The sequence below is a fragment of the Notolabrus celidotus genome, chromosome 19 (assembly GCF_009762535.1).
Source record: "Notolabrus celidotus isolate fNotCel1 chromosome 19, fNotCel1.pri, whole genome shotgun sequence".
Taxonomy (NCBI): Eukaryota; Metazoa; Chordata; class Actinopteri; order Labriformes; family Labridae; genus Notolabrus; species Notolabrus celidotus.
Window position 1 is genome coordinate 30,936,392 of NC_048290.1, and position 12,963 is coordinate 30,949,354.

A 12,963-nucleotide genomic window follows, 5' to 3' on the forward strand; every position below is an offset into this window, starting at 1 on the left:
GTTAAGTTCAAGGAGAGTTTTGGTATCTCAGAAGATCATGGAGCTAAACATTTTAGCCTGAAGTTCATGCATTAGTTAGTTATTTTAATCTGTATGTTTCTCTTCTCGCACCCTAAGGTCGTGGTGTAAGATTGTATTACATCGGAGGGGAGGTGTTCGCCGAGTGCCTCAGTGACAGTGCCATCTTTGTCCAGAGTCCAAACTGCAACCAACGATATGGCTGGCACCCTGCCACCGTCTGCAAGATACCGCCAGGTTTATCCAAATATTCAGATAGATGTTACACAACTAGCAAAAGGCCTTTTCTCTGAAATTGCGGATAGGGGATATATTGGCAGATCACATTTAGTCCTTAAGATGAACAGAGCATCAACTGTAACTTCAGACTTTGGTACTTACAAAGGTGGTTTACTTCTTACTGATCACCATGGTAAGTCATGCTAAACCTCAGGCGCAGATTAGACTTAAAGAGCACCAGGACATTCCCAACGGCCTGAGGGTGTACTTCGGCTGCCTTGTGCAGTCACTGTGAACAGCAAGAATGAGTAATGTACCTCTCTGAATGCACACATCATCATATGCGAGTGTAACTCTCGTAGTCAATTTATTTTGCTCAGCCAGTTGCCAGTTTGCCAGGCCGCTGTTAGCAAAATATGACGTTGTCCCTCTCATCGCACATAGCAACTGTCTACTTGCTGCTTCTCAATTGACATAAGTATAGTGTATATATAATATAGTGAAAGAGATAGGGAGAACCAGTAAGAGGATGCCCTTGCCACAGTGAAATGCAATAACATAACGGATATGTTCACTGGTAAGGGACCAGAGTAGTCTACACATAACCAGCATGGCAAGCTAAGTATCCGTGCTAATAACAGTGTGACCAAATGGCCCGTAGGCTACACAGTGAGCATGTCTCTCTACTGAGGAATTAATTCACACCAATAATGAGTGCAACAGAGTGATCATACATACAACATTAAAGGCAGTGTGTTTCAACCAAGTGAAAACCTCCAGTCTTGAGAATTGAAGCCAATGTGGAGGTGTTAAAAACTGCAGTTCCTCAAGTGACCTCTTGAGGCTGGATCCAGAAGTACCAGAAGCCACATGCCCACAAATAAAAAAATAAAAAAAATCTTTACAGAAGAAATGACCATGTTTACAGCCTGGTACAAAAAATTAGTTAAGTCTGAATAGCTCATTTCTCTACAGTACACACTGTACGGGGGCTGCATTTTGTCATAACACGGCAGTTTCCATTATGAGAGGAACAGCTGACTTGATGGACATGCGAGAACACTGTAGCTGTTAACGAGGAGACCCAAAGCCTGCCTCTTTACCTCACACTAGCTTGACAGAAGTTAGGTTGAGTTCAGCACTTCCAATATGGCTCCCGCCGACGATTGGCTTCAAAACAGTGCATCAGAAACAGATGGGTGATGTCACTGATAATCCGTCCATTGATTATACAGTCTAGGTTTCAACCAGATAAAAACAGTAAGAGCTAATGAATGTGCATACATACTCAGAGGTGGGAAATACAAAAAATGTAATCTGTTCATTGTTTATCCATTGACAAAGACAATCCGATAATGGTTGATTTTAGTTTGGATTAGCTGTTCAACTTATCCATATTGTTGAAGCAGTCTGAGGTGAAGTGATAGGAACAAACCAATGCAAATACTGTAGAATACAAAGCAACCACTTAAACAGCATTGCTTTTTTATTTCTTAGTCCGCCGGTGCTGGAACAGAGTACAAGAATTTGTGTTGGTTTTTGCAAACGACAAATGTGCAGCTGGCATGCCTGGCTCTAACCTTACATGTCTTGTCTCTGCAACACAAAAGCAAAACCACAATAACTGGAAGGAAACAGGATCGTCCGAGGAGTGGCAGTGGGAGTGGTTTGCATGCACGCTTATGCAAATTACTCCTGTCATTATGTCACCACAGGAACAAATTCAAATCACCTCGTATGAGCTATGTTTTCAGAAACGCACCCACAACTTTTATGCATATGCTGCCTTTGTCCTGGGGTCATCTGTTTTGAAAGCACACAATTTTGCAAAGTAAACCATAGTTAATCATTGTGTTTTCCATTCCTGTTTTACCTGTCAGCAATGACCAGCGTATGACTATCTTTTTTTTTGTCCTTTTTTTTTTAAAGGCTGTAATCTGAAGATTTTTAATAATCAGGAGTTTGCTGCACTGCTGGCCCAGTCAGTCAATCAGGGATTTGAAGCAGTTTATCAACTAACCAGGATGTGTACCATTAGAATGAGCTTCGTCAAGGGCTGGGGAGCAGAGTACAGGTATGTTGCTCACTTATATACATCATAATCTGATTTGATGCAGTCTAGCAGGGATGGGATTTTTCAGGATTTATCTGGAATTTAGGGTTATGATACTTTTCATTTCCGACTAATCATGCTGATGTTTGGGTTAAGCTTGAATGCAACCTGCCCTTTTAATTTTACAGCAGTGAACCATGTTAGCTGTTTATGCTAATTTGCAGGTTGTGCATGGACTTTAAAATGTACTATAATATGCGATTAGGTGCTAGCTAAAAGTACAGCAAATGAAGGGATCTGGTCGAAAATGGAACTGAGAGGTTGCTGCTTTTCAGTGAATGCTGAACGCAATGATCATTTGTTCTTTTTTTGTAAATCTCAGGAAACATCAGTAAATCACAATCAAGGTTCCATTTATATAGAAAAAGATCCCTTCTCTATTGCATGGACTGTGACTGTGTCACAGAAATTCAACAGCAACACTGATAACAAAAACTCTGACAACATATGTCTTGTTTTTAATGAGACGATGACGAGGCAAAATGTTAGTGGCGGACCGCCAGACATTCAAAATCCATGTTTTCCCAGACTGTGCGTCTAATCTTTGAAAATACAAGCAATGCAGTCCTGTGGCAGGCTGAGTTATCATTGAGGGGCACAGTGTTCGCTTGGTCACTACCTGCAGCAGGTGTGCTGTGTGAGCCAGCTCTCCTCACCTCCATGCATCTGTCTCATCTTCATTGATGATTTTTACCCCCCGGTGTGCGTGAGTGACAAAGACACAACCGGGGGACGTCTGTTTACTATTTGATGTTTGTGGCTGTTGCCACTATTATTGTAAAAAGCTCCACGACTAAAGCTTGATTTATTCCAGTTTGGAGAAACATCAGACACATTTACTTTAACATGAGACTTTTAATTCCTCTTTAATTCAGAATTAAAATTGAATCCTCTTTAAAAAAATGACCTTGTAAACACCGTATTCCAAATGAAAATGACCATTTCGAATTAAACTTAAATCCAAAGTAAGTGTCTGGTTTATTCTGATTTTAAATCCGAATTGAATAATTCCTCGATCATGTATACGTTCATTCTGCTTTAAATTAATTCCAGTCGTTCTGGGCATGCTCGTTCCCTTGTCCTGTCGCGATGACGCACATATTCAGCGCTGGCGGGCACATATTTCAGGCTGAGGTAGAGCAGCCGTTGCACTGACTGGCTTTGATTCTCCAAAGTCCGGTCTTCCACCTCCCTTCTCCGGTCGTCTATCTCTCTTCTCCTCCTCAGCTGACGGAAGTGAAGCAGTATGTTTGTGTCCAGCTGCTTATTCAAAACTATAATCAAAATCAAAGCGAAAGTTGTACTTATTGTGTGGTCTTCCATGTTGTAACCAAAAATAAAAGAAGCAGGAACTGGAGTCTGTTTTCTTCCGGTAAATGTAAATACGACACGCCTGCCCCTGTCCAATCAGAACCCTTCTCAACCCACAGACCTTAAGCAGAAATGAATAAAGACAAGAAAAAGGTTTTCTTTCTTTTCTTTTGCTGCAAGAATAAATTGCATTAATATTTGACAGTTTGTGACAAACATGACCCATATGCAGACAAGAGAAAAGAAGAAGAAAAAAAGAAAAAAAAAAGAAGATAGAGAAAATAAGAAAAAAAAAAGAGAAAAAAAAGAAAAAGAAAAAGAAAAAAAAAAAGAATTGAATAAAGACGCTTAAACGTGTTTTCAATGTAAACCTCATCTCGGAATAACTATTTCCATGTAAACACGAAGGAGAATACTTAAATTCTGAATGATTTAGTTCTGAATAATTAATTCTGAATTAAAAAACATCATGTAACCGTGGCCGACGTTAGTTCTGATCAACTCCTCATCGTCAAAGATGCAGATGCGTTTCAGAGTTCCTGTCTGTTCAGGGACCTTCATAAAAGTGCAACACAGCCCTGTATTTTGTGTCCATGGCATTTTTATTTGAATCAAGGCAATCAAAATATTGGCCTAGTGGTCACATCAAGAATGTTTTCTTTTGACTTTTTAGCAGGGACAGGAAAAATGATTGAACTTAAAATATAACACAAGCAAATGAGTTAAAAGAGTGAAATATTGACCATTTTAACACAACCCTGACACTGATATATGATCGACTACATGAATTATTTTAAAAAGAGAAAATGTTTCGGCGAAAGTCAAAGACTAAAATGTGACTTTAGACTAGAATGCTTTCAGTTTTCATGGACTAACACTAGACTAAAACTTTAAAGACTTGAAAAGACTAGTATGTGACTTAAACTAACAGTCTTTATCATCTAAAGACTTAATCTAAAATAGCTGCCAATATTAACACTGTAAAGGAATCTAGCAATGTTTACACAACTACAAATGAACTTTACATAGGTTACCTTGTTTGCAGCCTGTAGGCAGCGATCCTAAATCCCAGTACTAAAATACTACTGAAAAATAGGTTTGAAATGTATCAAAATAACTGAACAGGTATCAGTTAAACATTTAAAGGGGGTTAAGAGCTGATCTTCATTTTACATTTCTATTTAGTTAATTTATATGCTAAATTAAATAAAAAATATACAGTGTACATATTAGTGTAGTTCAGGAAATAATTGAAGTTGAACATTTTGGAATGCTTTATTCCACCCCCAAATTGACTGAAAAATAATAATAAAAAGCTTACCTCACTTTGGAACATTAGCTTTGTAACCTAAGTCAGTGGCAATGATCATTTAACATTTTCTTTGTCTCTTGAGTAAGCCACCCTTAGGAGTCTCATCACTAGGTGATAGCTGGATCATTTGTATAGGCATTAAATGTGTTTAGCTTTGGGCCACCTTATAGCAATACATATTTTACGAAAGGCCACCAGTAAAGTCATATCTGCAGCTCAAGACCTGAAATTTTCAAAAAAGAAAATATATAATATTTTTTCCTGGATAGAAACCTACTTTAAAATGAAGAGGGAATATTTTGCTGAAAGGCACTTTAATGCGCTTATTTGCACTTTTGTATAACTTTTAGTCTTATAATGTATTGTTGTTTTCATTGTCATGCTATCATGTATTGTTTCCATCTGTTATTTTTCTTTATCATTTGTTATGAATTGGCCTGCCGGAGACTACGGATGAAAATTAGCCTTATGGCTAATTCTGGTATATTTACAATGATGCTAAGCTGAAATGTTCATTAAGAATAAAATGCTGGGTAATTCTGGGTAAATTGTTTATATTACAAGAATTTGCAGTCAAATATATGTATATATATACTGTATATATATTGCTTTAATACTAATGAGTACTTCTTTAACATCATGATGTCAGTACTGAATAAAATACCAACATGGCTTTGGGATCCAATGTCATTTTCTATACATGCCTCCAAGGGTCGTGACTAACTAACTTTGACCTTGTTGTATTTTGTCTCTGCAGACGACAGACAGTAACCAGCACACCCTGTTGGATTGAGCTGCATCTCAACGGCCCCCTCCAGTGGTTGGATAAGGTGCTGACCCAGATGGGCTCACCATCAGTGCGCTGCTCCAGTATGTCCTAAACAGGGATCTGCTGCTGCTGCCTACGCTAAGTGAAACCGACATTTCACAACATTTGAAAGTATTTCTTTGAAGAGACCACCATGCGGTCTTGAACTCATGTCGTAACAACATTATGAATATGAAAAAACAAAAAAAATGGAAGGCTTGGAGAAAGACATCACTGATGAACCAAAATGGAATATAAAAGTGATGTCAAAGCGGGCCTAGATACCTTCGGCTCTCATGGACTAAAGTTGACATTCCAGTGATGATGGACCTTACAATTGAAATCACCCTGCAATATCCCAATAACCAGAGTGATGTCATAAGTGACCAGATTAGTTATTTTACTCAGGCTGTGCTCATGAAAGGAACATAGCAGGATGGACCTTTTGTTGTGCTCTTCATGACGAGTGAATGGCTGTTTTTGGGATAGCACATGTGACTTTCTAGTTGCATAACAGTCTCCCCAATCACTTTTCAACCCTGTCTTTTCAACACCTACTTAAAACAGCACAACTTTTATTGTGTTTACGCAAGGTTGTCAAACAAGTAATACTGACACTCCAGGTTTTTATTTTACCAAAGTCAGCTTTGAACTTTTTTTGGTATTGGTGACCAAACTTCAACTCCATTTTTAACTACGATTTCTACTTTTCCTGTTTTTTCTTACTTAGTCCAGTGTTATCATGATCCCCCACCTAGCTTAATTGGACTAACTGTCTTCAGCTCTTAAAGGGGTGACCACTGTAAGAACAATTTGATGTCCTTTATTCATTTTACATATCCTGTCTTCACATGTTCAGATACACAGCCATGTACTAAAACAGAAACAACCTTTAAGGTTCTGACATCATTTAATATTTTGACTTCTCTCTGTGTGTTTGAGGTCTTCCTCTTTACAGTTTAATTCTTCAGTATGCTCAGTTGCTTATCAGCACTGGTAAATATAATGAGAGAGCTATGGAATGCTCAGCCAAAGAGTGTACATGTCACTCCACTGGAACTTCACACAGTCTTTGAAGTATCGACTCTTTGAAGTGCTTAGCCTACGTGAACAGTTTGACCATGTTTGGATTTTAAGGCCAAGCAGTTCTTTTTCTCTCTCTCCCTCTTTCACTTTCTTTATCAATTTTTTTCTGAAACTCATATTTCTGAGCCTCAATTTCTGCCCAATGAACATAAGATGAATATCAGCTCAAGTTAACTGATATACATTATGCTATGACCTCATCTTTTTTGATGATATGCTTGGAATAATGCATTTGCCCAGTTATTGACATTTTAGTGATATAAAATGAAGACGAAAGTCCTGTAGTCCTGTGGGACTTTAAAGAAAAATGTACTTGCACTGCCCCAAATAATGCACCCATAGTATTGTAACAATAAAGTTGCCTTTGATGAAAATTACAGCAAGATATGCTTTGAAATGTGACATAGGAATGTATAAAAGGAGAACTGATATCCCCTCGGACTCATTACTAAATTAGAATATCATGAAAAAGTTCAATATTTTTCATCTTCTACATAAAGTGTTTCACCTTAAAGGAGACCCAACCAAATATTGAGTGTGAAAATGAACGCACTTTTCAGAAGTTGACATCTCTGTATTTTAAATTCTTTTTTTAATTTGTCTTTGGAAGTATTCTAAGAATGATTAAATACTGGATTTGTGATTTTCATTAGCTGTAAGCCAAAATGATCAAATTTGAGGAGGAAATGGCCTAAATTAGGTGTGTCAAACAATTTTGTTTTTGTTAATCGCGTCATTGTCTTTAAATATCTTGGTCACTTTACTCTGTGATCAATTGCAAATAAATTGCACATTTCTTAAACTCTTCTGAATGTACCTTTTTAAAGGAATACTGTTCAAGTTTTTAATACTCTTGTCATTGGAGTTAACAAATATGCATGCTTTTTTATTTTAATTTGAATATTTCCTTGAAAAATCTTGGCATCAATAGTTTTAATGATGTATTTCAAGCTTCTGAGAGTTCATGTTAGGAAGTTAAACAGATAGTAATTTCACCTGTTATTTTACATCTTGCTGGTTCATACAAATATTTCCCTCCGAAAACTTTATTAATCAAGTTTCTCTCCCAAATGTGAATTTTCATTTTCTTGACTTTGAATTTGAAAACATTATGACATTTTATTTTTTTAATAGTCATCTTTCCCAAACAACCTTGAACATATCCTGATATAACCCCATGCCTCCTCATTTAGTTTGCTTATTAGCCTTTGTCCTAGCCTTTTGACCCTTTGACATTTTAACACAGATTCCAACATGGCCCAAGTCTCAAAGATCGAGTGATTGATAGTTTTGAATGATATTGGTACAGCGCCAAATCACCACAAACGTTATCTCAAGACGCTTTTACAAACAGATCAAGACCATCCTCTATGTTGAATTATAAACAAAGACCCAACATCAAGGCAGGATACAAACCAGTCCCCTCTTACTGACAGAACTCGATCTTATCTCATCTTAATCCACCATGAGCATTGCACCTCACAGTATTTAGCTAGTTACAGCGGCGAGGACAAACTTCCTTTAACAGGCAGAAACCTCGAGCAGAACAAAACGCATGTGCTAATAGGCTAATGGCTAGGCTAGGCTGTGAGTAGTCGTAATCACCACTAAAGAGCTTACTAGATCAAAAGAAAAAGAGTGCTTGGTGAAGACTAGCTTACGTAGTGGAAGAATAAGTAAAGGTGAATTAAGGGAGATTTAGATTTAGGTCTAGAGATTTAGATTGAGAGCTATCTACAGCTACGTGCAACACAGAGGAGGAGGAAACGGAAATGATGTAATGCTCACTGGAACCCGTATTGGTCCAAAGTTTGGGTGTGATACCAAGGCTGCTTTAAGATGGGGAGTAGAATAACTTTCTAAAAACCTCTATACTACCAATTTTAACACGGATTTCAACATCGGATTACTATTTTGAATTTCGGGACTTGCTACAAAGTTCAGGTGAGATACCATGGCTGTCACAAGTGGGGGAGGGTAACTTTCTCATAGCAGTAGCAACAAGAAGCTGGCAGAGTTTTCAACCTGGAGACACCCGCTGGTATTGTATTTACCAAAACTTTAGACCTCTTCACACCATCAATAGTCCACACAAGCAACTGGCCACCAGAAAGGATTTGTCTTCTTGCAGTTAAGTTCCTGTTAGCTGGGAATTACATCTGATTCAAAATATTTGTAGACAATGGATGCATGTTTTTGCGTATGTGATATCAATGAACAGACATAGATCAACCCACTACATACTGGCTGTTTTCGAAACCGCCGACTTTAGCAGTACGTACTGATTTGGCCAAAATTCAGTATGTAGTAAGTAGAATGTTAAAAAGAGCAAAATCTGCAGTATGTCAAAACTCCCCGGATGTCTACTGATTCGGGAAAATGTCTAAGCCTGCATTGGACTAGTCTGCCTCGCGTACTGTTTCCCACAATGCACAGCGCTCTTTCAGCTTTTTCTTTTCTCAAATTTTTTTTGGGGGAGCACTCAGTTTTTAAATGCTGTGAAAATTATGAAATTCCATATAAACCACTTCCTAACTTTTAAATCATAAATTATGCTAAAGAAGCAGTTTCTCTATCAGCTTGGCCGGTGTTTACTTCTGCTAAACCGGAAATTCAGTGACGTCTGGCCCAGCGTACTGCAACACAGATCCAACAGAACAGTCAGACTACAGACTAAATTCAAACACAGTATGTAGTAGGCAATACCTACTGCCTACTACTTTAGTAGGTAGTATGTAGCAGGCCGTTTGTAAAGCAGCTAGAGTCATAGACCCAACCAGACTTGGTAGCAGTATGATAAGCTCAAACTTCATTCCCTTTTCTAAGCTTAAAACATTTGGAATCCAGCCCTTATTAGAACCGTGCTTCCAATTCTTTATCTATTTCGGCTCAATGAGGTATGTTGCTTCTTACCCTCCACAACGTTACTGCCACTTTCTTATTTCCCAAAGGACAGCTCACAATCATAGAAAATGTTTGTTAATTGTGTGTCCAAAAAAAAAAGTTTTGTTAAAAGGAATTTACGTAAACTGGTTATTAACACGTTAACTTTCACAGCCCTACCTGAAATATCAAAAATATATATATATTTAAATTGAAGCTTAATCTTTTTTGAATTAAATGACTGAAAAATGAACTTTTCACAATATTCTAATTAGTTGAGATGCACACCCAAACACACACAAACACATAGATGGATATATACTGTATATACATGTATATACCGTACGTATTTATATATATGTGTGTGTACATATATATACACACACATGTATATATATATATATATATACATGTGTGTGTGTATACATACATTTTCATTTTCGCAGTAAAGATTTCGATTCTTGTATTTTTTTTAAATTAGCTATTAAGTATAAGTTTGATTTTTCAATGTGATTAAGATGTACTGCCGAGTTGTAATACCAGCAAGTACCTTCCATTGTGTTCATAAGTCCAAATCTTTACTCAAAGTGTTTAAGCTTTAAGTATTAGATTAGTTCTACTACACAACTATTGTTTTCTTTAAATGTTATTTTGACTACTTTTTTGTCTTTTCATGTATTTTTTTATATGTGAATCTATTGAATATCTAATGCATTCTTCCTTTTGAACAAAAGATACTTTATTTTTTGTGGAATATGCCCCCTGTTAAATGATGATTAATTAAGTATGAAGCACAGGATATTACACTTTCAGTGATACTGCTGCAACCAGCACCAGTTATTCAAATTCTGTATGTGGCAAAGTTATCATAATTATATCTTATTTTCTTCAAACACTAACTTGGCCGCTTTCAATGTCCATATCCTGTTTTGCTATATTCCAGCTTGTATAGCCTTCCAAGAAGGTAGCCGTTTGTCCATTTATTCAACATTTTGTAGCTTTGTAGCTGAGGCCAAAAAACGATGTTGCCATCCCAAAGACTCCGTGCATGATTTTTAGTTTGTCCCGGCCACTCAAGAACCTCTGTGTCATCAACATAACTGGTGAAGAAAATCTTTCAGTTTGACTTTTTATGTACTGAATTTAATTGGTTTGAGTGTAATATTGCAAAATTTAATTTGGTCCTTTGGGATTTTGTCAGTTGCAAATAAAACTGTTTTACATCAAAGTGCCTGTTTAAAAACATGTTTATTTTTACTAGACATAGTCAGAAGAATAGGATGCTGCTTGAACAATTAAATACTGTATTTTTGGAGCTATTAGGATCTAATGAAGCAGCTAAACAAAAGAGTATTAAAGTTCAACGTCTAAATTATTGGTAGTAATTCAAAAGATCCAGACTCTGGAAGGTGAATTTGTGAGGATTCCACTTTGCAACAGATTTGATTGTTGAAAATCCTTATGGATGATTAAACACTTAAGTAAGTGTGTTTACATGCACACATTTTACTAAAATATTACATCGTAGTTGAGGCCTCTTACTACTCCCATTGTATTACTCACTGTCACCCCCCAAGATGAATGTTACAAAGAAAAACACTTTTGTTGGTGGTTTTCTTAGTAGAATTTTTGGCACTTGCCTCTCTTATACTTCTTACTGTCACATTCCAGAAAGCTTGTTTTGACTTTCCAAATTTACAGAAACCTGACCGTCTTAACTTTGTGATTTGTTGTTATTATTTTCTTTTTATAAAAGACCAAAAAAGCTTTTGGTTAATCCTAAAATAACTGGGGAAATAATCCAGAAATCTTTGTTTAATTATACAGATTGCACCCTGCAGAAAATTCATAACACAAGAGGATGTTTCAGCACCTCAGCCAGTCCAAGGTATAACATAATCACCAGCACTTGGTAATTGCTGCAATTGGACAACCTCTTCTCATGCTGCTGGTCACTGTTACAAATCATTTGCCAGTACTTGTTCCTACACTAGGTTTCAACTTGACCCCTTAAAACAGGGAGTCAAATATGACAGTCTTCAAAACAAACTGAGACCTGCCAACTGCACTGTTATTCATGTGTGTGTGTGAGTCTATCTGTGGACCTGTCTGCCCTGTCTTGTTGCTGGTCAGATTGTTTTTTTCTCATCAAAAAATAAACCTAACTGGACTGCGTTGCATTTTTACAAATGGTGCAATAACAAACATTATTTTCTCATTATTGTGTGTCATTGATTACACACTTAAATTGTGTCCTATGCAGTGGCATCAAATTGTTCGGACTGTACACTGAAAAATGTCCCCCCCTCAGAAATATTAAATGAAGTTACTGATGGCTTGAGACACTGTTTTTTATGCATATTGAGCCTTTGTATCTACCTATTTTTATCTGACACTCAACATACTTCACAAAAAAATTAAATAAGTAACCAGCTTGTCTCGCTTCAAGACAATTTACATTTCCATGTAGGCTGCAACTTCACATTGTGAGGGTCCACATTCCTATTTACAGAATACATTTTGTGTATTTTTGTTACTAATGATAATTGTATATCTCCAAATAAGCATTTTTTATTAATTACTTAAAGGATGGCCTATTGGAGAAAGTGAAGCTTTCACATAGAACAAGTGATCTTATTGTATATTTGTACTTTTATTTTAGCTTACACATTTTTTGTCTTGACATCAAAAGAGCCTTTCCGGGAGACAACTTGTCATTCTTTCTTTAGACATTGATGATGATCTTTAAAGGCTTTCAAACGACTCCACATAAACAGATGAACTCTTTCAATGCACACAAATAAAGCTGTTACTTCAGTTCAAATGTATGCGTGTTTATTTTGCTGTATGATGTGAGCTCTTATCAGTTCCAGGAATAGGGGCGGCTGTGGCTCAGTGGATAGAGTCGGTCGTCAATTAATCGGAAGGTTGGCGGTTCGAGCTGCCGAAGTGTCCTTGAGCAAGACACTGAACCCCGAATTGCTCCCTCTGTTGTTCAGAGGTGTTTGAATGTGAATGTGAATGAGTGAGATCAACTTCTTCCACCTCCGCAACATCTCCAGACTCCGCCCCTCACTGTCCCAATCCAGCACCAAAATCCTGGTTCATTCATTTGTCACTTCCCGTATCGATTACTGCAACGCCCTCCTCACTGGACTCCTCACCAAACTCATCAACAGACTGCAAATCAGTCAGAACTCGGCCGCCCGGATC

The 12,963-nt window shown here is 37.2% G+C and overlaps 1 protein-coding gene across 1 annotated transcript in view; it reads left to right on the plus strand.

The window, feature by feature from the left end:
- The window catches only part of smad2 (SMAD family member 2), a 34,208-nt gene extending 21,640 nt beyond the window's left edge, over nucleotides 1-12,568 (plus strand). Inside the window, exons 9-11 of the mRNA XM_034709620.1 lie at nucleotides 118-255; nucleotides 2,167-2,311; nucleotides 5,731-12,568. Of these exons, the coding sequence (XP_034565511.1) occupies nucleotides 118-255; nucleotides 2,167-2,311; nucleotides 5,731-5,854 (407 nt within the window). The 3' untranslated portion in view covers nucleotides 5,855-12,568. The remainder of the gene's footprint in view (nucleotides 1-117; nucleotides 256-2,166; nucleotides 2,312-5,730) is intronic.
- The last annotated feature ends 395 nt before the right edge of the window (nucleotides 12,569-12,963 follow it).